At 43.2% G+C, this 26,932-nt stretch overlaps 1 protein-coding gene across 5 annotated transcripts in view; it reads right to left on the reverse strand.

Moving 5' to 3' along the window:
* RABGAP1 (RAB GTPase activating protein 1) overlaps window positions 1-26,932 on the reverse strand; it is a 545,250-nt gene that overhangs the window by 352,514 nt on the left and 165,804 nt on the right. For all 5 annotated transcript variants that reach the window (XM_029610918.1, XM_029610917.1, XM_029610919.1 and 2 more), the window contains exon 9: window positions 20,438-20,540. In XM_029610918.1, coding sequence (XP_029466778.1) covers window positions 20,438-20,540 — 103 coding nt within the window. The remainder of the gene's footprint in view (window positions 1-20,437; window positions 20,541-26,932) is intronic.

Consider the following 26,932-nt stretch of genomic DNA (forward strand, 5'->3'; position numbering starts at 1 on the left):
TTTTCTCTGTGCTCAACAGAAGGCCAAGGCTCTCCTGCAGTTCAACTGAGCAGGACTTGTTCACAGTGGTAGACGTGTGGCTTAGCAAAAAACTTTGGAAGGATGATCAACTGATTAAGATGGAATTCTGATACCGCCTTAGGCAAGAACTTAGAGTGAATGCGGGAGACCAGCCTGTCATGATAAAACTTAGTATAAGGTGGATATTACTAAGGCCTGAACCTCACTGATCCTGCACACTGCAGTGACTACAACCAAAACACACAACCTTCCAGGTCAGGTCACAGGTGTGCAGTAGCTCAAAAGAAGCTTTCATCAGTTGGGAGACCAGCACACTGAGGGGTCCCATGACACTGCAGGAGGCCTGATCAGAGGCTTCCAATGAAGCAGACCCCTCATGAAACTAAAAGATGTACAGAGATGGGCTTACCTTCTACATGGTGATGGTATGCAAACACACTAAAGTGTACCCTGACTGAGTTGGTCTTAAGGCCAATGTCAGATGTGGAAGGTAGTCAAGCAGTTTTTGTGTGGAGCAGGAGAAAGTCTAGGGCTTTTTCCTTACACCAAATGGCAAATATCCTCTACTTCAGTCCATAGGACTTTCTAGTGGAAACCTTCCTTGAAGCCAAAAGGACATGAGACACATTCTCAAGAGTCCAAGGTGTTGCATAATCAGCCTCTCAACTTCCAAGCAGTGAGCAAGAGGAACTGGAGGTTGGAATGGCGCAATCTACCCTGATCCTGAGTGATGAGATCTGACAAAACCCCCAGCCTGATTGTTTCTCGAATGGAAAGCTCCCACAAAAGTGGAAACCAAATCTGCCTCAGTCAATGGGGGGCTATGAGAATCTTGTCCTCCTTGAGCTTCAACAAAGTCTTTTCCACCAGCGGGACTGGAGGAAACATGACAGAAGACCCTAGCCTCCAATGAAGGACAAAGGCATCAGAGGCTAGCTTGCCCTGCATCCTGTGTATGAAGCAGAAGAATGGCACCTTCCTGTTCCAGGGAAACGCAAACAGATCCATCTCCAGAGTGCTCCAGAGGCGGAAGATTCGATCTGCTACTACCTGGTCCAGGAACCATTCGTGGGACCTCAAGGACTCAGTCTGTCTGCCAACATGTTCTCTATGCCAGCCAGGTAAGTGGATATGAGCAGTATCCCCTGACAGACTGTCCATCTCTTCAGCTGGATGGCCTCCTGACACAGAAGGTATGAATTTGTACCTCCCTTGATTGACTGTCTGGACAAGGACAACTTTGTTGGACAGCCAATTTCTAAAACCATATAGAGCGTACCGAATCACTCAGCGTGCCGGAAATGTATCTGGGAAGGACATTCCTGGGCTGATCAAGAACCCTGGGTGCAGAGCCCATCTACATGAGCGCCCCCCCCCCCCCCCAACCCAGAGTTGATACATCTGTGGTTAAGACAATTTGAACCTGAGGAATTTGGTAAGGGATTCCCCATATCAGTTTGGAATTGTCCCATTACCAGGACAGTGTGTCCTAGAGCAATGTAGTGATGCGGATGCAGTCCCTCAGCTGCTGAGTGACCCAGAGCCACTGGGACCTTAGAGTCCATTGGGCTCTTCTCATGTAAAGTCATGCCAAGGGCATAATGTGTACCATTGTGGCCCATTAATCTCAACAGGTGCCAAGCTGTCTGCTGACTCATATGGACCTCTTCCACTATGGCCATCAAGGTGGTGGCCCATTGTTGTGGGAGGAAGACTTTTGCCCGAGTCATGTCTAGCAGAGCACTGATAAACTCCAATTGAGGTGGTGGGCTGAGGTGAGACTTGGGGTAGTTGACGAACCCTAGTAACTCCAACATCTGGATGGTCATTTGCATGGACTCCTCTGCTCCTGACAGAGCTACATTCTTGGAAAAGTCAATAGTCCGGCTAGGGAAATGTGCGTCCACAGCCTTTGTAGATGCGCTGCCACCATAGCCAGGCATTTTGTGAAAACATGAGGGGCGGAAGCAAGCCCAAACGACAGAAACTGTTACTGGAGGTAATGGTTTCCCACCACAAGTCAGATATTGACTGTGAAGGGGGAATATCTCGATGGGTGTGTAGAGGCATCCTTGAGATCAAAAGAGCATAGCCAGCCCCCTATTTAAAGAAAGGGAATTAAGTTGCCCAGGGAAACCATTTTGGACTTTCCCTTCTTGATAAACTTGTTCAAGGCGCTTAGGTCTAGGATGGTATGGAGTCCCCCTTCTGCACTTGCTTTAGGATCTTGCATATACTGACTCATGCAGAGCTAGTAGGCCACTATGCAGGCAATGAGAATAATGCCCTGAAACACTTTCCTCCCAAGAATATCCATGGCTTTAGGATCCCTCCCTGTAGGCAACAAGGAGTAGCTCCTAGAACACTTGGCCTTCTTGAGAGCAGATTTGGCCACCACAGATTGGTCTGGTAGCTGATACTTGCTGAATCCAGGAGCCTACATCCACCTTCTTTTTTATGGAGAACCCCCCCTTAGTGGTTCCCCACACCCTCAACAGCACCTTCAGGAGAATGTCATGCACTGAACTGCCACAATCTCTTTAGGAGGCTCCATGTACTAGAGGACATAGCATCTTATTCCTGGAATCATTCTTCTGTCTGGCGGAGGCAAGGGGTCAGAAGGGAAAATCATCAACAACCTGTCATCAAGAATACAGATCTCTTTTCTTACTGTGACCTGCAGGGGAGGGAGATCCCTCAGTGCTTCATCCCCAGCCTGCAGGACGGTAACCAGTGAAGTCTGTTGGTAGTCCCAGGCCCCTGAGGATTCCCGTCCCCTCAAGGAAGCTGCTTCTCCCAAGGAGACTGTGATCATCAACAGGCTGGTTGCACCAACTCTGATGCCCCTCCAGGTCTCTGTGACAGACCGGCTATCAACACCGCTGAAGCTGCCTATACTGCACTGGCGAGCACTTAAATCGAGTTGAGCAGTGGCTCGAGAAACAGTGCTACCCTCGGTGATGTCAATGTTGCGGCACAGAAGCCTTGCAGTGCCTTTTCCACAGCCTGCTGGATCCGCTTCCCCAACTCCTTCTCAAAGATCACCAATGCCAACATTGACTGTGAGGCAGGAGGGGTGGCCATGTTCCTCTTCAGAATTTATTTATTTATGTATTTATTTATTTTTATATACCGAAGTTCTTGTGAGAATTACAAATCAATCCGGTTTACATAAAACGATGAACTGCCCAACAGAGAGAGGGGGGCTTTACATAGAACCATAGAACAGATGGAACAATATAACCGGAACTGAGAGGAGGTTTGGTGGCAGACACCTAGACCAGTGAAGACCATGATGAGCCCTCAGAATTCCTGGAAGATGAGATTTCCTCACCTTGGGCTCCTTCGTGACAGTTCTTAGTTCCTTTTTTTTTTTTTTTGTCAAAATAGTTTTTTATTAACAATGGGAAAACAAGTCATTGCGACCTTCAAACCTGCCAAGTACAAATGAGTTGGAATAGAGCGCAGCGTTAACAATTTCGTAAGACCACAGAGTAACAGACATAACAGTTTCCAAGAAAACGCAAGACCATTCATTCCCATTTTTTTTTCTCCCGTTTGTCATTCCACCCACTACCATATGTAACCCCCCAATCTCCTTAACTTCCATCCACCTCATACACTCCGCAGTCATACCTCCCCATGACACCTCCACATTCATACCTTGTTCAGCACTCGTTCTCCCGTCACTCAGGCATAAAAACCTGAGTCCCCTTACACCCCCCCCCCCCCCCCCACAGAGATCAATGAATTCATTCCCAAACTTTAGGTTAGTAGCCCAGTTAGTATATCTGAGGGCAACAACATGAAACACGCTTGCCAGCACGCATTATACAGTTTGTCTCGCTTGCGGCTTCCAGAAAGGCAGTCCTGTCTCTCCAAGTACATGAGTGACGCCATCCAGTGGTACCAGGCCATTATGGGGGGCACAGTCCCCGGTTCCACCCAGATCGACAGGATAGTGCGGCAGGCCAGCAGACTGGCCACGCGGCCAAACTTTGCCTTGGAAAGATCACAGGTCGAAAAATGAAAAAAGGGGTGTGTTAAAAGCATGCGTCCTGAAAGTTGTGTGGCAAGACACGTACATTGAGCAATAATGCCAAGCACAGTATTCCAAAACCCGACCAACGTCTGGCAGTGCAAGAGGCGATGTACAAGAGTTCCTTCCGCCATGCCACATTTGATGCATAATGGGGAACCCATGAGACCTATCCGGAAGTGGCGCACATCATCGTACTAGGACAAGTGTAGGATTCGGAATTGCAGTTCTCGCAACCCCAGATCTGGGTTGTGGGCATGTAAGTTTTTAAAGCAGGTCGCCATGTATTCCAACCGTCGCACCAGACTGGCCCAATTGTTTCCAACCAGTGGTAGTATTGGCGAGGCAGGCTATATCGAAAACCTTTGTTGCAAAATCAGTTTCCGCCTTCAGTGCATCCAGTGTCCACTGTAGGTAATGACGAGCCTGCAAGTACACAAAGAAGTATCGGGGTGACAATCGATAGTCTTTAGCCAGTGTTTGAAAGTCCAAAATGCCATGGGACTCCGGATCATACAAGTGAAAAATGAACACCACCCCACGTCTGGCCCAGTGTTGAAAGATTCCGCTGAGGTCTCATCCAGGGGGAAAGTCGAAATTACCCAACAGCGGTAGTAGCAAGGAAGTAGGTCCAGTGAAGCCTCGCAGTATCCGCAACTACCTCCAGGCTCATATACACGGGTACAGCAGATGTCTGGGGATGTTCATAGTGCGGAGTTGCAAAGGTCATAGTTGCAGCAAATAGAGAGGAGACCAGGGTGCAGTCATTCTGTCTACCAAATCCGCCTCACAAAAACAATAAGTATCTGTCAGCCACTCTCCCACAAATCTCAGTTGGAAGGCAATATTATATAACCGAAAATCCGGCATCCATTCAAGGGTGGAATATTTAATGCGGGTGGTCTTACCCCACCACAGAAATTTGGAAAGGGATGATCGCAGGCGTTTTAAAATCTCTGGTAAGGAGCCAGCAGGGAAGCATGTGTAGGATATAAAGGATTTTTCGGAGGAGAACCATTTTCACCAGAGCACACCTGCCAAAAATAGAGAGTGGGAGTGGGCTCCATGCCAATTGCAGCTGTACTTTAGCAATGATGTCAGATATGTTTAACATACATTAAGCCTAGATCCCTTGGGATCCACACCCCCCGATAACGGAGCTTGCCCGGGGGCCCAGGCAAACGGGAAGGGTCCCCCCCAGGACTGTTGCAGCGCTTGGTTCAAGGCCAAAGCCTCCGATTTTGAAAAATTAATAGTCAGGCTGCGATGGCGTGGAATTGTTAAAAAATGTGAATTATAACCGGGATGCTGCTCCGCGGGCACCCCACAAACAGCAAAATATCATCAGCAAAGAGGGTTACCTTCAGTGGGTGGTTGCCAATGCTCAGTCCCCAAAAGTCTCTCTCTCCCCACAGCCGGGTAGCTAGAGGTTCCACAGCTAGCACAAACAGAAGAGGGGCCATCCCTGCCACACACCACAGCACAGTGCAAAGGGGTCCATAAGGGTGCCATTTATCAAAATACAGGCACTGGGATTCTTGTATAACACCTCAAGCCATGCCACAAACTAGCCTTAGAAACCATATTGACACAAGGCCCAAAACAGATATTCCCACGATAGAGAGTCAAAAGCTTTCTCAGCGTCTAAGCTTAAAATCAGAGCTTCAGCCGCAGAGTGGTAACTAAGGGCCGCTATAAGACACCGCACATTCCTCACACCCTGCCGCCCCTTGACAAAGCCCGTCTGATCAGGGTCAATTAGAGCAGGTAAGATCCCATTTAAACGCGCGGCAAGTATTGCTGGCAAAATTTTGACATCCACATTAAGCAGGGATATAGGCCGGTACGAGCCTACCTCCATAGGGTCTTTTCCTTTTTTTGGCAAAACCACAATCACAGATTGATTAGCAGCTGTGGAAAGCTCAGTAGTAAGAAGCAAGTCATTATAAAACCGGACAGAGGGAGCAGGAGAAGAAATTTAACAATTTTGTAAAATTCGGACCCCAACCTATCTTGTCCCGCCACCTTCCCCACCTTTAATCCCTGAATCAAAGAGTAAATGTCCTGCTCACTAATAGGTTTATTCAGCAGGGTCAATTGGTCTGTAGACAGGCATGGCCAAGCATGCCCAGGAAAAAAATCTTCCGTGGCAGAAGGGTTTTGAGGTGTATAAATCTTTATAGTAATCTAGCAACCGGTCAGAGATATGCGCCAAGGTCTTGTGCGCTCTGTCCCGCCCTCGAATACATGGGCCGGACTAGGTTGGCAAGCATTCTGCTTACCTGATTACCGTGCTTATATAATTGGTATTGATAATATCGTAGTGATTTGGAGGCCCTTTGAAGGAGCAGGGCATTTAACGCTTCGCGCACTTGGTCTGCCTGGCCCTTAGAAGCAGCTGACATATTGGCCATGTGGTTTTGCTGTGCCGTTTTGAGCACACCAGTAAGGCGCAGAATCTCTGTGTTACATTGCCGGTTTACCTTAGTGACATAAGCTATAATATGGCCACGCATCACTGCCTTCCCTGCTTCCCATAGCGTGGCCGAAGACACCCGTTGAATGGAGTTGAACTCCAGGTATTCCTTCCAGTGGGTTTGCAAATACGGATGAAACGCCTAGTCTAAGAACAAATCGGGTCGCATACGCCAAGAGAAGGGCCCCCCGTGGCCCACGTCCGCATTTCAAAGTGAGAGTGACCAGAGTATGAACAGACAGCGAGATGACCCCTATAGTTGCATCCACTACTGCAGAGAATATAGCATCGGAGACAAGCAAGTAGTCTAGCCAGGACTACGACTGATGGGGGTTAGAAAAAAAAAAGTAAAATCCCGTTCGTCCAGATGCAATACTCGCCATACGTCAAGCAACTGCAGTTCCTGACAAAGGAAGTTGACTAAGTGGAGATCGTTGGCGGCATTAGGCTTGGGCGGTCTATAATCTAAGCGTCTATTAACAACCGTATTAAAATCTCCTCCTACCACAAAAGTATAATCCGACAGACCCGTTAATAGGCCCACCAGTCTAGTAAAAAACTCATGAGAGTAAATATTGGGCGCATAAACATTGCAAAACACCACCCATTACTGATTAAGAACCCCGGCTGCAACCACATATCTTCCCTCTTTATCGTGTCACACCCGGGTGAGCTAAAATGACAATTGCTTGTGAAAAAGAATGGCTACTCCCTGCTTTCGGGATGAAAAAGAGGAGAAAACGCATTGGCCCACCCAGTCCCGTTTTAGCTTTCCATGTTCCTCATCTATAAGATGTGTTTCTTGAAGAAACACTATTTGGGAGTGAAGGCGGCGAAACATGGAAAGTAATTTTTTCCTCTTTATCGGGGAGTGTATACCATCCACATTTAAGGATATGACTTTAACCATTGCCATGGTCCTGGTGCAGAAGGTGTAGTAATGAGGCCGCCCAGGCTCCCAGCACTAGACGCTTTGCACAAAAATCCCAGGGCCCCCCAGCCTGAGCCCCGGGACATAACCATAGTAGGATCTGCATAGGTATTCCTTGGTCTCCACCCCCCCTCCCCATTCATCCCCCTTCCCCCGACCACTCACACTGCATCCACAGACATACCCCCACACACCAAGAGGCACAGGGTCTCTTCCACCGAGGAATCATTCAGATCCGGATGAAAGGAGATTCCCCCATCCGGCTCCCCTCCTTATCCCCCAACTCATAAGATAAGCTTATAACCTGTATATAACAAGATACGAGGTTCGGCCTGGCTAAATGTTTCATGTCAGGTGTCCAGTAAGAACAATCAGGCCTGACATAATAGCAACAGAACAGATAACTGCAGGTAAGAATCCTTTCAGGTCATGAAAAATAAAGATCAGCGGTTTCCATCTCCTTCCAGGGGCTGACCACTTATTGCCAACATTGCTCAGTTAGGATTCAACTGTTCCAAGCCATCCACGGTGAGACAGATATAGCACTTCAGGCTAAGAAAGATGAGGCTTCCTCTTTAGATGTGAAAAAGAGCACTCTGTTATCATGATGCACTCTTAGCTTGGCAGGATAGAGGAGGGAAAAACGTATTCACCGTTTGTGTAGGTCAGAGCAGGCCGGAGACAAGTTTCCTCCGTGCCGCTGTGGCTGCTGAAAAATCATTGAAAAGCAATATCTTATGTCCCTGGTATTCCACCGAGGATTGTTGTCTAAAGGCATGGAGCAGCTGGGTTTTGTGCGCCCAGTTAAGAATACATGCCATAACTAGTCTCAGCCTGCTGGGGGCTTCGCGTGGTGGGCCCACTCGGTGGATCCGCTCGCAGCGCAGCTTATCATCAGGCAATGTCAGGCCCAGCTGGCCGGGTAACCATGTCTCCACGAAAGAGATCAGCTCTCCCTCCTTCACCGATTCAGGCAATCCAATAATTTTAAAATTGTTACACCTGCCTCGGTTTTCCTGGTCTTCCCGCCTAATAGGTCTATTTGCTGGGCCTGTAATTCTGCTACGTGGTGCTCCGAGTCCACCAGCCGATCCCCATAATCTGATAGAACCTGCTCCACCTGATCTAATCTCTTGGATTGCCCCTCCGGAGTACCTTTTAGATCATCCATTGAATCCTGGATCCTTATTAGCCGTTCATCTAGCACCTCCGTCACACTCTGGGAGATTTGTTTCAGCACATCCTCAGAAACTGCTGCCAGAACTTTGGGAGCCTCTGGGGCGGCCGCCATTTTGGGAGCACACTGCCAACGGTTCACCCCGCTCTTCATGGTCCGCTGGTGCATTCGAGTCAGGGCGCCCCAAGTGCTACCAATTGGAGCCTGAATGTTTAGGAAGCCCTCCGGGGCAAATTCGCTGCAAAATCGCGGATTAAAAATTTATTTTTACGAGGGGAGCCGCGGAGCTCAAATCCGGGACGTCCGTTCCAGTGATGTCATCCAGTTCTCAGTTTCTACTGAACCATCCCCATGCTTGGCAGCATGTATCAATGGGGACCGACGCTTCTTCAACTTCCCTCAATGCTTAACATGAGTGTTCCTAGGTGCAGAGACCGAAGAGGCAGAACAAGATGCTTTCTTTGACTACGAGGAGCTAGACAATGGCCTGTCTCGGCAACCGACTTTGAGGGAACCGATAATTCCCCCCAAAGCTGATTGCTCCTCTACCATTAGTATAGCTCCATGGTCCATCAGTGTCAATGTCTCCCTGTGCCCAAACACCATTCCATCAAGCCCAAGCAGTCCCTTTTGGAATCATCTCGGCACACTGCAACCCCGGATGTCATACGATGCCCCAAGCAGAGGCCACATCTATCATGGGACTCCATAATATAATGCATGCTGTGGGCAAGCTCAGTGAGACTCAGATAAAGTTCTAAAAACTCTGACATAAGATTTCTGGGTCAGGCTCCATTGGATGATGTCACAGATGTGTGAGGATTGCCCTCTTTCTTGTCCTCAGAGAATGGCAGAAATTTAGTACAATATCAGCACACCAGGATAGGCAAAAGACAGGAGATTAACGTGTCTGATATCAGACTGCCGGAGTAAATGTGTTATGATAGTGCAAACAAAATGAATTAAGGGTCTTGGTCTTTAAACTTAGGAGTTACAGGAAAGAAAAAAAAGCCTTATTTAAAAATAAAATAAAAAGCTTAAAGTATAAAGTAAAATTGTATTCAGAGAAAATGCCCAATTATCACAGTACATAAAATTATTTTTAAAATAAACTAATAAGATTTTAGCTATATAAAAATCACACCAATGATCACTAAGTGACCTTTCTAGGATCTTAAATACAGAATACAGGAGGAAGTGACATCATCCCAGGTTACGGCTGCCTAATCTGTTTGCTCCCGATCGCATCTAAGCAAATCACTAAAATCTAGTGATCTGACAAGCTTCACTTCAGTGGCGGCTGCAAGGGGAGCTCCGGCAGATCATAACGATAGCCTCCCAGAAAAAGAAAACTGATTTAAAACAGTTTTCTTATATTGTTTTGGAACAGGAGGCAGCAATCGCTGTCTGCGAGCAGCAGGAAATTGAGGCAGAGTTATTAGGTGCTGACACGGGCAAAGCACCTTCCTGGCATGAATTTCAGCAATGGTTTATGAAGCTATGGGCTGACATGCTGGCAAATCAAGGAAGAGATCATCAACTCCATAACAGATATTAAGAGTGACTTGCTTGGGCAGAGAGTAAGAAGCAGAGAGTAGAAGCATAAACTCGTCTAGGTGAAAATGCTGCAGGGATGACACACCTTCAAGAGAACTGACAAAATGGCTGTAACAAGATGAGCTACAAGACCGCTTGGAAGATCTGGAAAATCGCATGAGAAGAGCGAATTTGCAGTTTAGAGGAGTCCCAGAAAGCCAGGAGTTTGGAGATTGTTTTCAAGTGATAGCATATGAATGCCATTGCTTGGCTCGGAGGATCAAAAGTCTATCACTCCTGAAGTACAGCTGGAGCAAGCTCACCGGGCTCTGGGCATTTCTAGAGCGTTTCTCGGCATTTCTAGTTTCTTTATGTTAAATTCCTTTAGTCTTTCATTCTTCACCCAGTTTTGAACATCCCTGTTTTATTGTAACTTCAGAGTTTCTCATCACTTGTTACAGTTTTTTTCAGTTTATTTTCATTTTACACCCCCTGTTAAATGTAAACCAGCATGATGTGATTTTTATCTTGAATGCCGGTATAGAAAAACGCTAAATAAAAATAAATAAATAGAGGCAATGTGCCTAGAGACAGAGTAGCCTGTTTTCATGAATTTCCTGACAAGGAGAAGGTAATGCTGGCAGCATGTCAACCAGGACCCCTTACTAAGAAGGGCCATAAGGTGGAGATTTTTCAGGACTTATCTATTACTATTTGTAAAAGGAGAGATTTTAAGGGAATCCTAGCAGAATTCCAAATCGCAATCTGTGATACCGCTGGCAGTTCCCATTTGCCCTCAGCTTTACTATAGGAGTCGCCTCTAAAGTGCGCATGGTGACCGAAGCTGTGGAAATTATGAGAGCTGCTTGAATGGACGTTGCTAAAGCTCCATCGGGTCCAAGTGAATCCAGATTGCAAAGGGTGGCAGATGGTGGTCGACGGCTGAAGCGACAACCGAGCGGATTGCTTGCTCAAATGTCTTTTCATAAGAAGATCCAGCATGACTGTACTTATTCTCATAGGAGTGGGTTATTTGATCACGGGCCAAATATTTGGCTGTTGCTGGGTTTGGGTTTTTTTTTTCCTACTTTGATTACCGTTGAAGGAGATTTATATTTGGGGTAGAATATAGCTGGAGTTGCCCTCAGCTGGTTTAAATCTTATCTTAGCAATAGGCAATACAAAATCAAAATTGGAAACAATGAATCCAAAGCAATCCCCCTTAATCAAGGTGTTCCACAAGGCTCCTCCCTTTTCAACATTTACCTACTACCCCACTGTCACCTCCTCTCTGATCTTGGTCTTCTGCACTTTATATACACGGATGACATACAAATACTCTTACCAGTGACTGACTCCCTACCTAAAGCCATCAACACCTGGGAATCCACCCTGCTCTCAATTAACAGTCTTCTATCCAATATCCATCTTGCCCTCAATACGGCAAAAACAGAAGTTATGCTCATTTCACCACAAAATGGCACTAATACTTTCCCCCTACACTATTCCCCCCCCCTCACTCAATTTCATTCTCTAAGCACGTAAGAGACCTAGGTGTCACACTAGACAACCAAATTAACTTTAAAAAATTCATCAATTCTACACTAAGAGTGCCTTTTCAAATTACACACCCTAAAAAAACTAAAACCCCTTCTTCACCGTACCGATTTTTGTACTGTACTACTAGCCACCATCTTCTCGAAAATTGACTACTGTAACGCCCTCCTCCTAGGTCTTCCCAAAAACACCATTCACCCACTCCAAATTCTTCAAAATGCTGCTGCCCGTATCCTCACTAACACCTGGAGAAATGAACACATATCACCCGTCCTGAAGGAATTACTATTGCTTCCCGTATCCAATACAAGACCCACTCCATCATCCACAAAGCACTACATAATCCCGACATGAATTGTTTCAATGACTCCATACTATTCCACACAACTCAAGACTGACCAGAAATAAATACCTGGCCACGCTACATACCCCTGCTCCCAAACTCACTGACCTTGCAACCACAAAAGCTCGTGTGCTTTCCATAGCCGGTCCCACTCTATGGAACACTATGCCAGTTGATCTACACCGAGAACTCTGCCCAAAGAAATTTAAGCAGAGAGGCTTCTAGGAAAAGTAAAAAGTCATGGGATAGGTGGCGATGTCCTTTCTTTCATTACAAACTGGCTATAAGACAGGAAACAGAGAGTAGGATTAAATGGACAATTTTCTCAGTGGAAGGGAGTGGGCAGTGGAGTGCCTCAGGGATCTGTATTGGGACCCTTACTTTTCAATATATTTATAAATGATCTGGAAAGAAATAAGACGAGTGAGATAATCAAATTTGCAGATGATACAAAATTGTTCAGAGTAGTTAAATCACAAGCAGATTATGATAAATTGCAGGAAGACCTTGTGAGACTGGAAAATTGGGCATCAAAATGGCAGATGAAATTTAATGTGGATAAGTGCACGGTGATGTATATAGGGAAAAATAACCCATGCTATAGTTACACAATGTTAGGTTCCATATTAGGTGCTACCACCCAAGAAAGATCTAGGCGTCATAGTGGATAACACATTGAAATAGTCGGTTCAGTGTGCTGTGGCAGTCAAAAAAGCAAACAGAATGTTGGGAATTATTAGAAAGGGAATGGTGAATAAAACGGAAAATGTCATAATGCCTCTGTACCGCTCCATGGTGAGGCTGCACCTTGAATACTGTGTACAATTCTGGTCGCCGCATCTCAAAAAAGATATAATTGCGATGGAGAAGGTACAGAGAAGGGCGACAAAAATAATAAGGTGAATGGAACAGCTCCCCTATGAGGAAAGACTAAAGAGGTTAGGACTTTCCAGCTTGGAGAAGAGAAGGCTGAGGGGGGATATGATAGAGGTGTTTAAAATCATGAGAGGTCTAGAACGGGTAGATGTGAATCGGTTATTTACTCTTTCAGATAATAGAAAGACTAGGGGGCACTCCATGAAGTTAGCATGTGCCACATTTAAAACTAATCGGAGAAAGTTCTTTTTCACAATTAAACTCTGGAATTTGTTGCCAGAGGAAGTGGTTAGTGCAGTTAGTATAGCTGTGTTTAATAAAGGATTGGATAAGGTCTTGGAGGAGAAGTCCATTATTTGCTATTAAGTTGACAGCCACTGCTATTACTAGCAACAGTAACATGGAATAGACTTAGTTTTTGGGTACTTGCCAGGTTCTTATGGCCTGGATTGGCCACTGTTGGAAACAGGATGCTGGGCTTGATGGACCCTTGGTCTGACCCAGCATGGCATGTTCTTATGTTCTTACCTAGCTGTTTAAACAGGCATACACCTAATCCTCTGTGTCTGCGCTTGTCTAAGATCTGGGCTCAAGGAAAACTCCTCAAGTGACTGACTCGAAGCTCTCTCTCAGACTAGTCCAGCGGTATCCTCATTCCTCGGTGTGTTTGTTGCAGGGCTAAGGAAGTTCGTGATTTCTTGTTGTCCGGTTACTATAGGTAAGGAAACTGAGGGGAAGACACGTATTTTCCCCTTTCTTTTCGCGGGCATTGTGAGGAGAAAAGGTAACTCTAAGGAACCCACCAAACGACGGTATAGAAAAGACTTAAATAAATAAAATAAATAAAACCTCAAGAATCCTGCCTTCCCGAGCCTCATTTAATATGCAAAGTTCGCATATCCTCTTACCTTTTGTATAGTCTTAATAACCTGATAACCTTTTACACTGTATATAATTACTTAGCTATCCAGTTACTACTTTGTCCTGTTTGTCTGTAAAATTCGAACTACTCTGTACCTAGTTACCTAACCACCCAGCTTCTAATTTATCGTATTTATACAGTTCTCTGTAAAGCGTGTTAAGCTAAGTTCATGTTGAATGTAAACCGATGTGATACTCCCAATGAATGTCGGTATATAAAAGCGTTAAATAAATAAATTAATGAATTAATTAAATATAGTTTTGCTTAAGATGTTCTTTGTTGTTTTGAGGATCGGGGATAAGATAGGGTAAAAGACCCTGATGATGCCATTCCTTATGGAGGAGACTAGCCACTACAAGGGGTGGTGGTGTGTATTAGGGTGGGGCAGAGGGAGAGGGTGGGCATAGCCTGGTAGCAGGAATGCGGTGGCAGATGATCGTGTTACATGGTAAGCTTGTTTGGAGATTAGAAAGGGAACAAAGGGCCTTTAATGGTTCTCAGAGGGCAGATGGGGAGGTACCTAGTTTTTTGGTATGGGATCTTTAAAGTTTAATTTGATTAACACTAAGGGGCTAAAGTTCACCTGGCAAGAGATGCTTGCTTTTTCAGGAAATGGAATCTTTGAAAGCCTCTGTAGTCTTGTCAGGAAATGCATCACAGGAAGTAGAATGAGGAGTTACTTAGTTCTCAGTTATTTCCTAAACAATTTATGGCCTCGGCATCTGTACGCAATAAATATTGTGGGTTGGGTACATTTTCTTCCAAATATTTGGTAGCTGATATTAAAACTACCTTAAAAGATGTTGCGAGACAATTTATTGCACTGAAGTTGGTATTCAATAATGATTTATATACAATGGTAAATGTTTATGCTCCCAATACAGGCAAGGTTCTTTTTTCCATAAAATCTCTGAAATAATATCTGGCTGGCAGAGGGTCATTTAATCCTGGGAAGGGATTTTAATCTTACTCATTACCCCATTCTTGGATAATTCTAAGCGGAAGTCAACAGGTTCTAGGGTCTCTCGCACAGCTCTTAAACACCCGATATTGGATAGGAGACTAACTGATATCTGACATCTTAAAAACCCGATCTGTCGCGATTATACCTTTTTGCCCAAGGTTCACCTAACTTATTCCAGACTGGATAATTTTTAAATTGATAAAATGTTAATTGACAGATTGGACGACGAGAGTATGCGCCTTTTTGGATTTCCCTTTGTCTCCCACAGGCAGATGAGGGCAGAAAGTTCTGGAGACTTAATGGTAGTCTTTTGGATGCTGCACAATATAGAGATCAATTGGAATCTGAAATCAGGGAATATTTTCTGGAAAATGAAGCAGAGGATTGTAATCCAGTTATGTATGAAGGCTGTGGTAAGGGGTACAGAGGGAGAGTCCAGATGGAATTACTTCAAAATATTGCCAAATGGGAATTGTTACATAAATGCACATTAGATCCCAGTATACGGAGTAGATTGGAAAAGGCCAGACAAGCACTGCACGCTTTGGAACTCATTAAGTTGGCTCATCAGCTAGATTTGTCCAAACAAGTCTTTTTTGAATTTGGGAATAAATCATGCCACTTGCTTGCCAGGCAGTTAAAGGAAAGAGTTATTCAGAATCATATTACAAAAATTAGAGAGCGCGATGAGAAATTTCTGACACTGAGCATATTGGCAAGCGTTTACCAATTCTATGCTGAGCTATATTCTGATGAGGGGGAAGAGGATGTGTAAGAGTTGAGCGAATATCTTAAGGCCAACCCCTTATTCTACAGGAAGAATGCAGAGGTTTACTTAATGATGATATCAGGGCAAAGGAAATACTACAGGTTCTCTCTGACTTGAAGGTGAACAAATCTCTCAGGCTTAATGGCTTTAGCAGCCAAATTTTGTAAAACATTTAATCACTTCTGGTAGGCCCATTGGTTAAGATGTTTAATTCTTTATGTGTCGATGGTGACTTTTCCACTCATAGGAATGCTGCAGGCATTACATAACAAGCAAAACCCGGTAGAGGAAGGCAACACTTTTTGTGTCCATACGCGCTATTTCTCTTATAAATATTGACTTGAAAATTTGGCTAAAGTCCTATCTAACTTAATCCATGAAGACCAGTCTGGATTTGTCCCCAGCAGATTAGCATCTGATATCGTTCGTAGAGTTTCTTAATGTGATTTGATGGGCAAGAAAGCAGAGACGCCTTCTGTATTATTGGCAGTAGACGCCGAAAATGTTAACTGGACTTATCTATTTTGGGTTCTGGATAAATTTCAGCTGGGATCTAAATTCATTTCCTGGATTCAGAAACTGTGTTCAAAGCCACAGGCATGCATTAAGATTAATGGGAGTTAGACTGAAAATTTTGAGGTAAAGAGGGGAACTTGTCAGGGTTGCCCCTTTCTCCCCTGCTTTTTGCTCTCTCAATAGAGTCCTTTGCCAGAACAAATACACAGGGAAGGGAACATCAAGAGGAATAGGACTTGGGAGCACAAATTATAAGATGACTCTATTCGCAGCGGATATCTTGTTTAAGTTGGAGTCACCGAGGAATCCTTGGTATGGTCTTGAAGGAGATGTGCGCATTCAGGCGGCATTCTGGTTTCAAAGTAAATGAAGAATGTCCAAAATTTGAATATTTCCGCGCTATCAGAATATCCATAACTTGAGGTCCCATTTCGGATTACCAGAGACTGGGTTGTCACAGGAGTTTGTAGTACCTGCATAGATATGGTTTTGCAAGGATTAATAGGGAGGGTACTGGGTGGGACGGAGGAAGGTTGGTGGATCAAAATGTCACCTACGATGTAACTGTCTGAGCATATATTCTATATTTGTTTCCATGTACTTACTGTTTGGTTATTTATAAACATATGTTGTATGTGTTTAATTGTTTAATAAACTTTAAATGGAAAAAAAAGAAAAAATACAGAATACAGTGCTAAATATTTAAAGGATTATTTTATAACTATGCACATAAGTTCATTTTGAAAATGCTTACTGAATTGTCCTGGTATACATGCAAAACAACACACAAATAGCTCTTTGCAATGCTGTGCATGTTAACTTATATAAAACAATATGTATATTAGTCCTAACTCTGCCACACCCACCCTTTCCCTAGAACACCTATCGCCAGTGCATGTAAGAGTATGCACGAAATTGAATTATGTACATACTTTTATATGGAACTAAGCTCCTGGCAATTTTATAACAGCCATTTACATGCAAATGGTTTTGAAATTTCAGCCCTTAGAGAATTCTGTACTAAAATATTTAATCTCATTTCAAGTCTATGGGAAAATAGGCTTAGTACATAGGGCCAGTGAGGTGTCGCATACAACCCATTTTAGTTCTCACTGAAATCAGTTAAAATACAACTTTGTTTCTCAATGTCAGTAGCCAGCATAATATACTATGGTACTGAGCTCTGTCCGTGGCTCTGAAGTTCCATGCTTGTCATTTTAAACATTTCACTATAATAATGGATTTTGACACCTTGGCATTCGATAATTGCCACTAGACCTCACTGAAATCATGGGCATAATTCAACAAGTGTATGATTAAAATTAGTCCAAACTATTTTAAAATGTTTGATATGCTCTAAACACTGCATAAGACTAACAAATGAGCACGCTACATTTCTTTCTACTAGGGCCGATCATATTTCAACAGCTTATAAAAAAATGCCTCAGTTAAACATATAATTAGAGATTGTAGGTTTTCTTCCTTCAGGGCGGCATCACAAAAAGGTTTCTCTTACTTAATGTCTCGGGGGGGGGGGGGGGGGGGGGGGGATAAGCTCTACCAGGCCATGGGTTTAACTTTGCATAACATAATATTGCTTCATTGTTGACCAAAGCTTTCAATACATGTCTGGGCACACAAGAGCATTTGAAAAGAAGTATTTCTGAGATACATTCCTTGCTATTTACAAATCTTGCAGTTTGTAAGGAGTGGTCCATGCAGGGAAGTTAGTATTTGGCCCAGCAGTTCTCTCTGCTTCTTGGGGCTTGGCCTGTGGTGGGCTAAGGTACCACGTTGCTTCATTTGTAACTACCCTGAGTTTTTCACCTATTTTTGTTTCCCCATTCCAAGTCAACTCAGGTATCACAGTAGTAGTCCCTGGCAACAGGATCAAAGACCTTAGCTCCCTTTGAAACCAAGTAACAGACTCCAAGTTCGGGCCAGTAAGAGTCACTATTGTGCAATCACTGGGGCCCCCGCTGCCTCTGTGGTATCCCCAGTCCCTGCAGGTCCAAAGAGAACCTGTTTATTCTTTCAAAAAGTACAAAGATTAGGGGACACACAATAAAGTTATTAGTTTTAAGTGTATCACCTAATACGAGAAAATATATTTTATTCAATGCATTTTTAAGCTTTGGAATTAGTTTACAGAGGATGTGGTGAAAGCTATTAGTACAGCTACATTTAAAAAAGGTTTAGACAATTTCCTGGAGGAAATGTCCATAAACCATTATAAGGTGGCGTTGCAGAAATCCACTTCTTATCCCTGGGATAAACAGCATGGTATCCATCTTCCCCTTGAGATCCTGTTGGAAACAGAATACTGGGCTTGATGGACCTTTGGTCTGACCCAGTATGGCAAGTCTTATGTTATAAATTATGAGTCGAACCCAGATCTTCCGCATGGCAGGGCAAGCATGACACCTGCCACTGAGCCATCGGGCCGGTCCTAGCAGTATTCATTTTCTAAATGCCTCAAGAAAGGCCATGGATTCCAGTCTAAATATTAATCCTTGCTACTACTGTACACTGCTATTTTTGCTGTCCATGCTTCAGGGGAAAAAATATTTAGGCAGAACAATGGGAGTATTGAGAGTCAGTTCTTACAATAAAGACATGCAGAAACAAGGAGCTCAGGAGGTGCAGTATTAACAACATTAGCATGTTACCAACATTTTAATCATAAGGGCAATTAAATAAGATATGAAGGAGACGCTTAAGAGGTTAGGCTTATCTGATATGGCAGTGAAGATAATTAATCTTATAAACACATTTAAATCCATGGAATGAACACGCTTTATATACCAGGTGTTGTACACTTGCATACATACTCTCACATAGTCAGTTCAAGTTCACCAAAACTGATGGTAAGCTCTGAGCAATGGCCTTGCAGTACCAACCAGGTTGTAACACTGTATAGTAGCTTTAAAAAAAAAAAAAAAAAGCTACCTTCTCCTTCCAGATCAATGACAAATATTACTATTTGCCCTACCTGAATTATAAAGGGTTTGGTGGCTTTAATAACTTAATACAGTGGACAAAGTCCCTTCCCTGCCCCCCTCCCCCATACTACACTTAAAAACACACACTGAGTATATATCTCAATAATAAATGCAAGGCGAACTGTACAGAAATCTGGTCACTAAATAATTCAAGACAAATTTCCTTGTTATCCACCAACTTAAATATGTGCAAATGAAATAATCTCAGAGAAAAAAAAATAAGTGTTTCCCCCAGCTACAGATTTTAAAGCTGATTTATTGCAACATTGTATATAGTTGCATAATTAATGCTGACAAATTGTTTTCTGTATTAATTTCCATACAGTTTTATAGAATCATCAATATACTTTTGTTCCTTTTTTGGGGGACCATGGGTTTTCTAGTACAAGAATTTTAAAAACTAAAACAGACTTTTACAACTAAGTAAAAGTCTGTTTTAAAAGTTTTAAAAACTTAAAAGTTTTTAAAAAGTTAAAAACTTTTAAGTTAAAACACTTTTAAAAGTGTTTTAAAAGTTTTCAGCACCTTTGTTATAGTTATGTTTACTATGCACCCCTGTTTTATGTGAACCAGCATGATGTGACTGCTGTCTCGAATGCCGGTATATAAAAATTTGAAATAAATAAAATAAAAATAAAACTAAGTGCCCTTGACACCACCAACCCACCACCTTCACATTGAAACTGAATGCACAGTGTACTTCTTTTAGAAGCTGACACATGACAAAAGAAAAGCCACTGTTTAATACTATGTGATTTCACACTTATATACTGCCTTTCTTGAACCCAAGGCAGTTTACAAAAGTTACAGTTCAACAATCATTACATCAAATATAATAATAGTTTGCAATAATTAAAATACAATTAAAGCGTTGCCTCCTCAAGAAAATCACTCTCTACTTCCTAATATCAACTGAATATGTAAAAGTAAAAAAAAAAAAAAAAAATCTCTTAACTAGTGGGCTATGGACCTGTTACCAGAAAATCAGGGCAAAAAACCTGAAGATCTGATTACAGAATACCTTTTCTCAACAGAAAACAACTTGCCTATCATTTGTAAGTTATTAACTTATCAAATAAGCTTTGAGAGCTCTTCAGCCCTTTAGTTTAGCTTTCATTTTGTCCCATGACAAGGAGTATTATTGATTCTTAGCAAAAGATCTTATAACAATATAAATCACCAGAGATATTTACAGAATAAAGTCATATTGATTTTCCTTATAGAGTTTCTATCTAAAGTGCCAATACAGAAAATTACAAAATCATTACAAGGGAGCACAAACCCAAATATAATTTGTTATACAAGTACCTTTAGGTGTTTCTTCATTTACAATTTGAAAGTGTGGCGATTTTGGGTTCCAACTTCCAGTAATAATATAAGATTTACCATCTGAGCTTTTTCCCATCGACTCCTAAAAGCAAATAAAGCACAAAATGGAACAGAAATTAACAGCCTGAAAACAATCATCATATGCTTTAACCTGTCTTATCGCAATTTCAAAAAACAGAAATTTCAAATTTAGCAAGATGTTTCTTCCTAACTTTTTATTTTACTCCACAGTGGATATGCCAACTTCAGATACTTTCCTTCTTAAAGAAGGCAGATAGTTCTATAAAAACAAACTGTTGGCAGAGAACACAATGCTGCACCAAGTATTTATTACTGTAACTTAAAAAGAAAAAAAGAAAAACTCACACTCAGTGAAATTTCTTTGTATCTGTTGGTCTTCCTAATATTGTTGCTTTCTTGTTTAGTTTATTATTGTTACAATGCAGAGATAAGTTTGCTTGCCGTATACAGGGGCGATGTCATCTGACTGTGCCAAATGGAGCCTTATCGCCTAGCTCATAGAGCTTGTGCACTACTAATCATGCACAGTAGTTCCCACGCATAATGCCTCATGAGCGCCTCAGTTGATCGCAGAACTCAGCTTTAACTATGTAGTCAACTATTCAGGGAGGTCTAACTATGGCTAACTAATCCTGCTGTCTACAGAGAATCCCATGTATGGTAAAGCAAACTTACTTTCTCCATCAACAAGCAGGGTTGAATTAGCCATGAAAAGTGGGGACTCCCAAGCTGAGAGTTGTGTGGCAGAGCACTTATTGAAAAAGCAACCCAGCACCTGGCCCATATGCCCCCCACCCAATGAAGTATGGACTAATGTGTGAACAGACTATTTGCCCAAAGTTACCATCACTTCTAGATAGATTGTCCAGACAGTAATGGAACATGAAGGTGTGAAGTGACAACCAAGTTGCAGCTTTGTAAATGTCCTCGATAGGCATGGCTCGTAGATGAGCCACTGAGGTAGACATGATTCTCACTTGATGAGCCTTGACAATCTGTGATCTGGAGGCCAGCCAGAGCATAGGAATATGCAATACAGTCTGCACACCAGTTAGACAATGTGTGCTTGGCAACCACTATTCCTAGTGCATTAGGATCATAAGAGACAAAAAGTTAAGAAGCCTGCCGATATGGTCGCATTCTCTTCAGATAAGCCAAGGCCCTTGGGCAGTCCAGATAAAGGAGGGCCTTCTCCCCTTCATGTACATGAGGTCTTGGGCAATACAATGGCTTGATTCAGATGAAACATCAAAACTAATTTAGGAAGAACATCAAAACTAATTTAGGCAGAAACGTGGTATGAGTGCAAAGTGTCACTCTGTTTTTAAAAATCTGCATGTCCAATGAATCATGAACCTGCCTACTGCTATGCACACAGACCAAGTAAGTGCAGGCCTAAAGCAATACAAGCATGGAGTTTGTAGCCATGGGATGATTTTGGTAACTTTATGAAAGACTTCTCCTATGTGTGAAAAACAAAAGACTTTTTTTCTTCATATCAGAGAGTTATCACCCTCCAATGTGAGAAAAAAACCTTGGACACCAGAACTGTGAAATATGTCCTTGGTAAAAACTTTGCATCCAGCTATGAAATGGGTATTGTTCTAGCACCTATCTTGCTAACGAACTCTCAAATTCATTAACCTGTATGAGAATGTTACTATGCATTGGGACTCAGACATCTGGTCGCTGCATCTCAAAAAAGATATAATTGCGATGGAGAAGGTACAGAGAAGGGCGACCAAAGTGATAAAAGGAATGGAACAGCTCCCCTATGAGGAAAGACTAAAGAGGTTAGGACTTTTCAGCTTGGAGAAGAGACGGCTGAGGGGGGATATGATAGAGGTATTTAAAATCATGAGAGGTCTAGAACGGGTAGATGTGAATCGGTTTTTTACTCTTTCGGATAATAGAAAGACTAGGGGGCACTCCATGAAGTTAGCATGTGGCACATTTAAAACTAATTGGAGAAAGTTCTTCTTCACTCAATGCACAATTAAACTCTGGAATTTGTTGCCAGAAGATCTGGTTAGTGCAGTTAGTATAGCTGTGTTTAAAAAAGGATTGGATAAGTTCTTGGAGGAGAAGTCCATTACCTGCTATTAAGTTGATTTAGATAATAACCACCACTATTACTAGCAACGGTAACATGGAATAGACTTAGTTTTTGGGTACTTGCCAGGTTCTTATGGCCTGGATTGGCCACTGTTGGAAACAGGATGCTGGGCTTGATGGACCCTTGGTTTGACCCAGTATGGCATGTTCTTAACATTCTAACAGACTTCGCATTTTAACAGCATTCCAACAGACGGATCTTCACTCAGCATTCAACCACTCCCCAGCCTTCCAGCAAACAGACTCTCACTCAATACTCAGCTACTTTACTCCACAACAAAAGAAGCATGACACAAGGCTACCCCATCTCCATCATTCACCACAGTCTCCTCACCATTGGAAAAATCACTGACACATTCCCCGTCACACTCCAACAGAACCCTCATCCCAATCATGATCTCCCCCTTCACCCAACTCCTAGGTCTTGCATTATTATCATTGACACTCTTCAATGCACAATCTCTCACAAAGAAGTCGCATATTCTCAATGATTATCTCCTTGACTCAAAGCCAGACATTTGCACTATTATGGAAACCTGGCTCAAACCCATGGATATTGCCTTGATAAATCAGCTACCTACACAACTTTACAATGTCTTCTCACTTCCCAGACAAAAAAAAAAAAAAAAAAAAAAGGAGGCGGAGGCCTTCTTTTAGCCACCAAAAAAGAGCTGAGGCTAACCCTTCAACCAGCCAAGGCTGCATCTAAACTAGAAGTAGGCCTTTTCAAATCAAACTTGCTTCAAATCCTCCTCATATATGCTCCGCCAGGACTTCTAGACTCAGATGCCTCCCCTATTGTAGAAACCATAACTAAGTATTTAAACTTGGATTCCCCTGCTATGATCTTATGGGATTTCAACCTTCACGTTGATTCAACCCCACTCTCTACCAACTGCGAAGCATTTCTCACCTCCCTCATCAAATTATTAATAAGCCCATTCATAAAGCTGGCCACACGCTAGACCTTATTTTCATTAACTCTGGCTTCACACTTTCCACCCCTCCTGAATGCGTCCCTGTTCCCTGGTCTGACCATTCACTGATCTCCACCACCCTCACAATGAAAGAGAGTCCTAACTCTCACCCCCTCCAATCTACATTTCACTACAGGAGACCGTGCACCTCTGATGTCCTCAGCGAACTACTAGCCAAAGAACTTCTTAACCTAGATGTCTCAAACCCTAACTCGGCCCTACTCTCATGGCAAAGCATCACGGAAGCAGTAGCTAATAAATTATGCCCACTGTTGACCAAAAAAATCATCCCAGCTCTAAAAAAATAAACAACCTTGGTTCTCCAATGAACTCTGAAAACTTAAACAAGACCTTAGACAGAAAGAAAACAAATGGCGCAAGGCCCCCTGCCCCAGCACGCTAGCTGCATATAAATCCGCTCTCCACTTCTACAGGAACTCAACACTACGAACAAAAAGAGATTTTTACGCTCTTAGAATCCATGACCTCGTATTTGACACTAAGGCACTATTCTCCTACGTATCTGAACTCACAAAAACCACCACCCCGTCCATCCCGGACGACCAAGCACAATCTAAAGCTAACAAACTTGCCTCCTTCTTCCAGAGCAAAATCTCCAACCTCCTAACAAGCCTACTCCCCCAGCCCCACACCTCCTCCCATCTTCTTCTCTTCTCTCTCTAACAAGGGAGCATCACTGGAATCATTTGAACCCACATCCACCATGGAGATTAAAACCATACTAAAGAAAATGAAGCCCTCTACCCATCCTTCCGACCAAATCCCGACCAAACTTCTCCTATTGGTGCCAGACACTATCTCCAAGCATCTGGCTGATATTATAAACTGCTCACTATCACAAGGAATCTTCTCGGACGCACTAAAACTCACCACCCTCAAACCCCTTCTTAAGAAACCGAACCTAGACCCCAGAAACCCCAACAATTTCCACCCTATCTCCAATCTGCCTTTCGTCGCTAAGATCATGGAAAAATTAGTCAATACTCAACTCTCCAACTATCTCGAAGACCATAAAATACTCCACCCAACTCAATACGGATTCCGCAAATCACTAAACACCAAAACCCTCATCTCCCTCAAAGACCACCTCATCATGGGATTGGACAAAGGACACTCCTTCTTGCTAGTGCTCCTCGACATCTCGGCGGCTTTCGACACTGTGAACCACTCCATCCTCCTAAATTGTCTATCCGACATTGGGATAACTGGAACGGCCTTTAGATGGTTCGACTCCTTTCTCAGTAGTAGAGGATATAAAGTCAAAATCAACAAAGAGTCCCCACGCATCAATTCTTCACTAGGAGTACCCCAGGGCTCCTCCCCGTCTCCCACCCTCTTCAACATCTACCTCCTTCCCCCCAGCCAGCTGCTAACAAGCCTAAAACTAAAACACTACCTCTACGCTGACGATGTACAAATCCTGATCCTTATAACTGAATCCCTTACGAAAACACTTAAGTTCTGGAACAACTGCCTACAAGCCATCAACCTCCTCCTTACCAGCCTAAACCTGGTACTTAACTCTGCCAAAATGGAACTCCTCCTCATATCCCCTAAATACAGCGATACTCCTCAGCTGACCCACCCTAACACTTTAATCACACAAGCAAGAGATCTTGGAGTAATAATTGACAATCATCTGAACTTAAAGAAGTTCATCAACCACACAACCAAGGACTGCTTCTACAAACTACAGGTGCTAAAAAGACTTAAACCTCTTCTGCACTTTCACGACTTCAGATCTGTCCTACAGGCCATTATATTCTCCAAGATAGACTATTGCAACTCCATTCTACTAGGTCTCCCCACCTCCTCCACCAAACCTCTTCAGATGCTCCAGAACACAGCCACTAGAATCCAAACACTAACGGAAGAGATCACATTACGCCCATCCTCAGAGATTTGCATTGGCTACCAATAAGCTTTAGAATCCTTCACAAATCCCTTACTATCATTCATAAAACCATTCACCACCAGGTCCCCATCGACCTGCAACTTCCACTCAGACTCCACATCTCTTCAAGACCTATCAGGGAAGCTTACAAAGGATCCCTGCACCCATCTATCAACCACTACAGAACAGGCCTTCTCGACATCTGGACCAGCCATTTGGAATGCTATCCCCCCCCCCCCCCCCCCCCCCCAATCTCAGACAGGAACCCTGCTTGTTGACATTCAGAAAAAAACTTAAGACCTGGCTGTTTCAACAAGCCTTCTCCTAACCAGGCCTACATCAGCTATGCCACAGACCATTCACTAAGGCCTTCTGCTCAGTGCACGCCATCTCAGACATTATAATTGATGTGATATAGTTACCGAGTTACCTTTCTTCTTCTGGCTTCTTCATCTTCCTAGTTCCATTACCCTTGTTTTATTGTAACTTTTTGCCTCTTCTTCTATGTTAAGGTTAATGTTATTTCCTCCAGTTCTTTGTAAACCGATATATGATATGATCTGTATCATGAATGTCGGTATAAAAAAGTACTAAATAAATAAATATATACATAGATAAAGATTTATACAAAGGAGATACCTCCCTCACTGTCCCCCTTGCCTGAGTCAACATATCTTTGAAAAGATCAAGGAACAACAGGCCTGGAGACACCCCCCCCCCCCCCCCCCCCCCAGATGAGATGGCTAATGTTGCCCTCTCTTTCTTTGAGTCTAAAGGCACTGCAATTTCCATTTTATTATATTCTCATTTTCCGGCTCTAATTCAGGTTTTGCAAAGCCAGTTTTTCTAATTAGAACTCACAACTTCAACAAGATTTATGCCTCAGCTGTGGTTCATTAGGGATCCATAGCTCCAGACAGTTCAAACACTGAATCTCAGACAGAAAAACAGATGTTCTTAGCTCAACTTGTTACTCCTAAGGAAAAGAAAGACATCATGCTGTAGTTTCATGGCTGAGGATTCTATACTAGGCTATGCAATGTATATTGATCAGAATTCATTCATTTTTTGATTGATTGCTTTGTTCCACTATTATTATTCCCACCTGCGCTTACAAAGGTCTTCTGGTTCACTAATTAACTCCCTATGTCTTCCAACACTGCCTGAGTGTCAAAACAAGCCCCTAGATACTCCAAGGTCTGAGAGGGAATGAGATGATTTTCTGCCAGATTTACTACCCAGCCTAGAGACCTTAACCACAGCAACATTCGCTGGACCAACTGTTGGCAGAGGTCTGCCAATTTCGCTCGTCCAGATATAGATGCACCAACACACCTTCTCACCTAAGCGCTGCTGCCACTACCACCATCCAACCTGAAACGAAGGGCACAAAACTGTAAACGTTCCTCCAGAACCATGAATCTTAGAAACCACTGGTGGTCTGGC

The sequence above is a fragment of the Rhinatrema bivittatum genome, chromosome 8 (assembly GCF_901001135.1).
Source record: "Rhinatrema bivittatum chromosome 8, aRhiBiv1.1, whole genome shotgun sequence".
NCBI lineage: Eukaryota > Metazoa > Chordata > Amphibia > Gymnophiona > Rhinatrematidae > Rhinatrema > Rhinatrema bivittatum.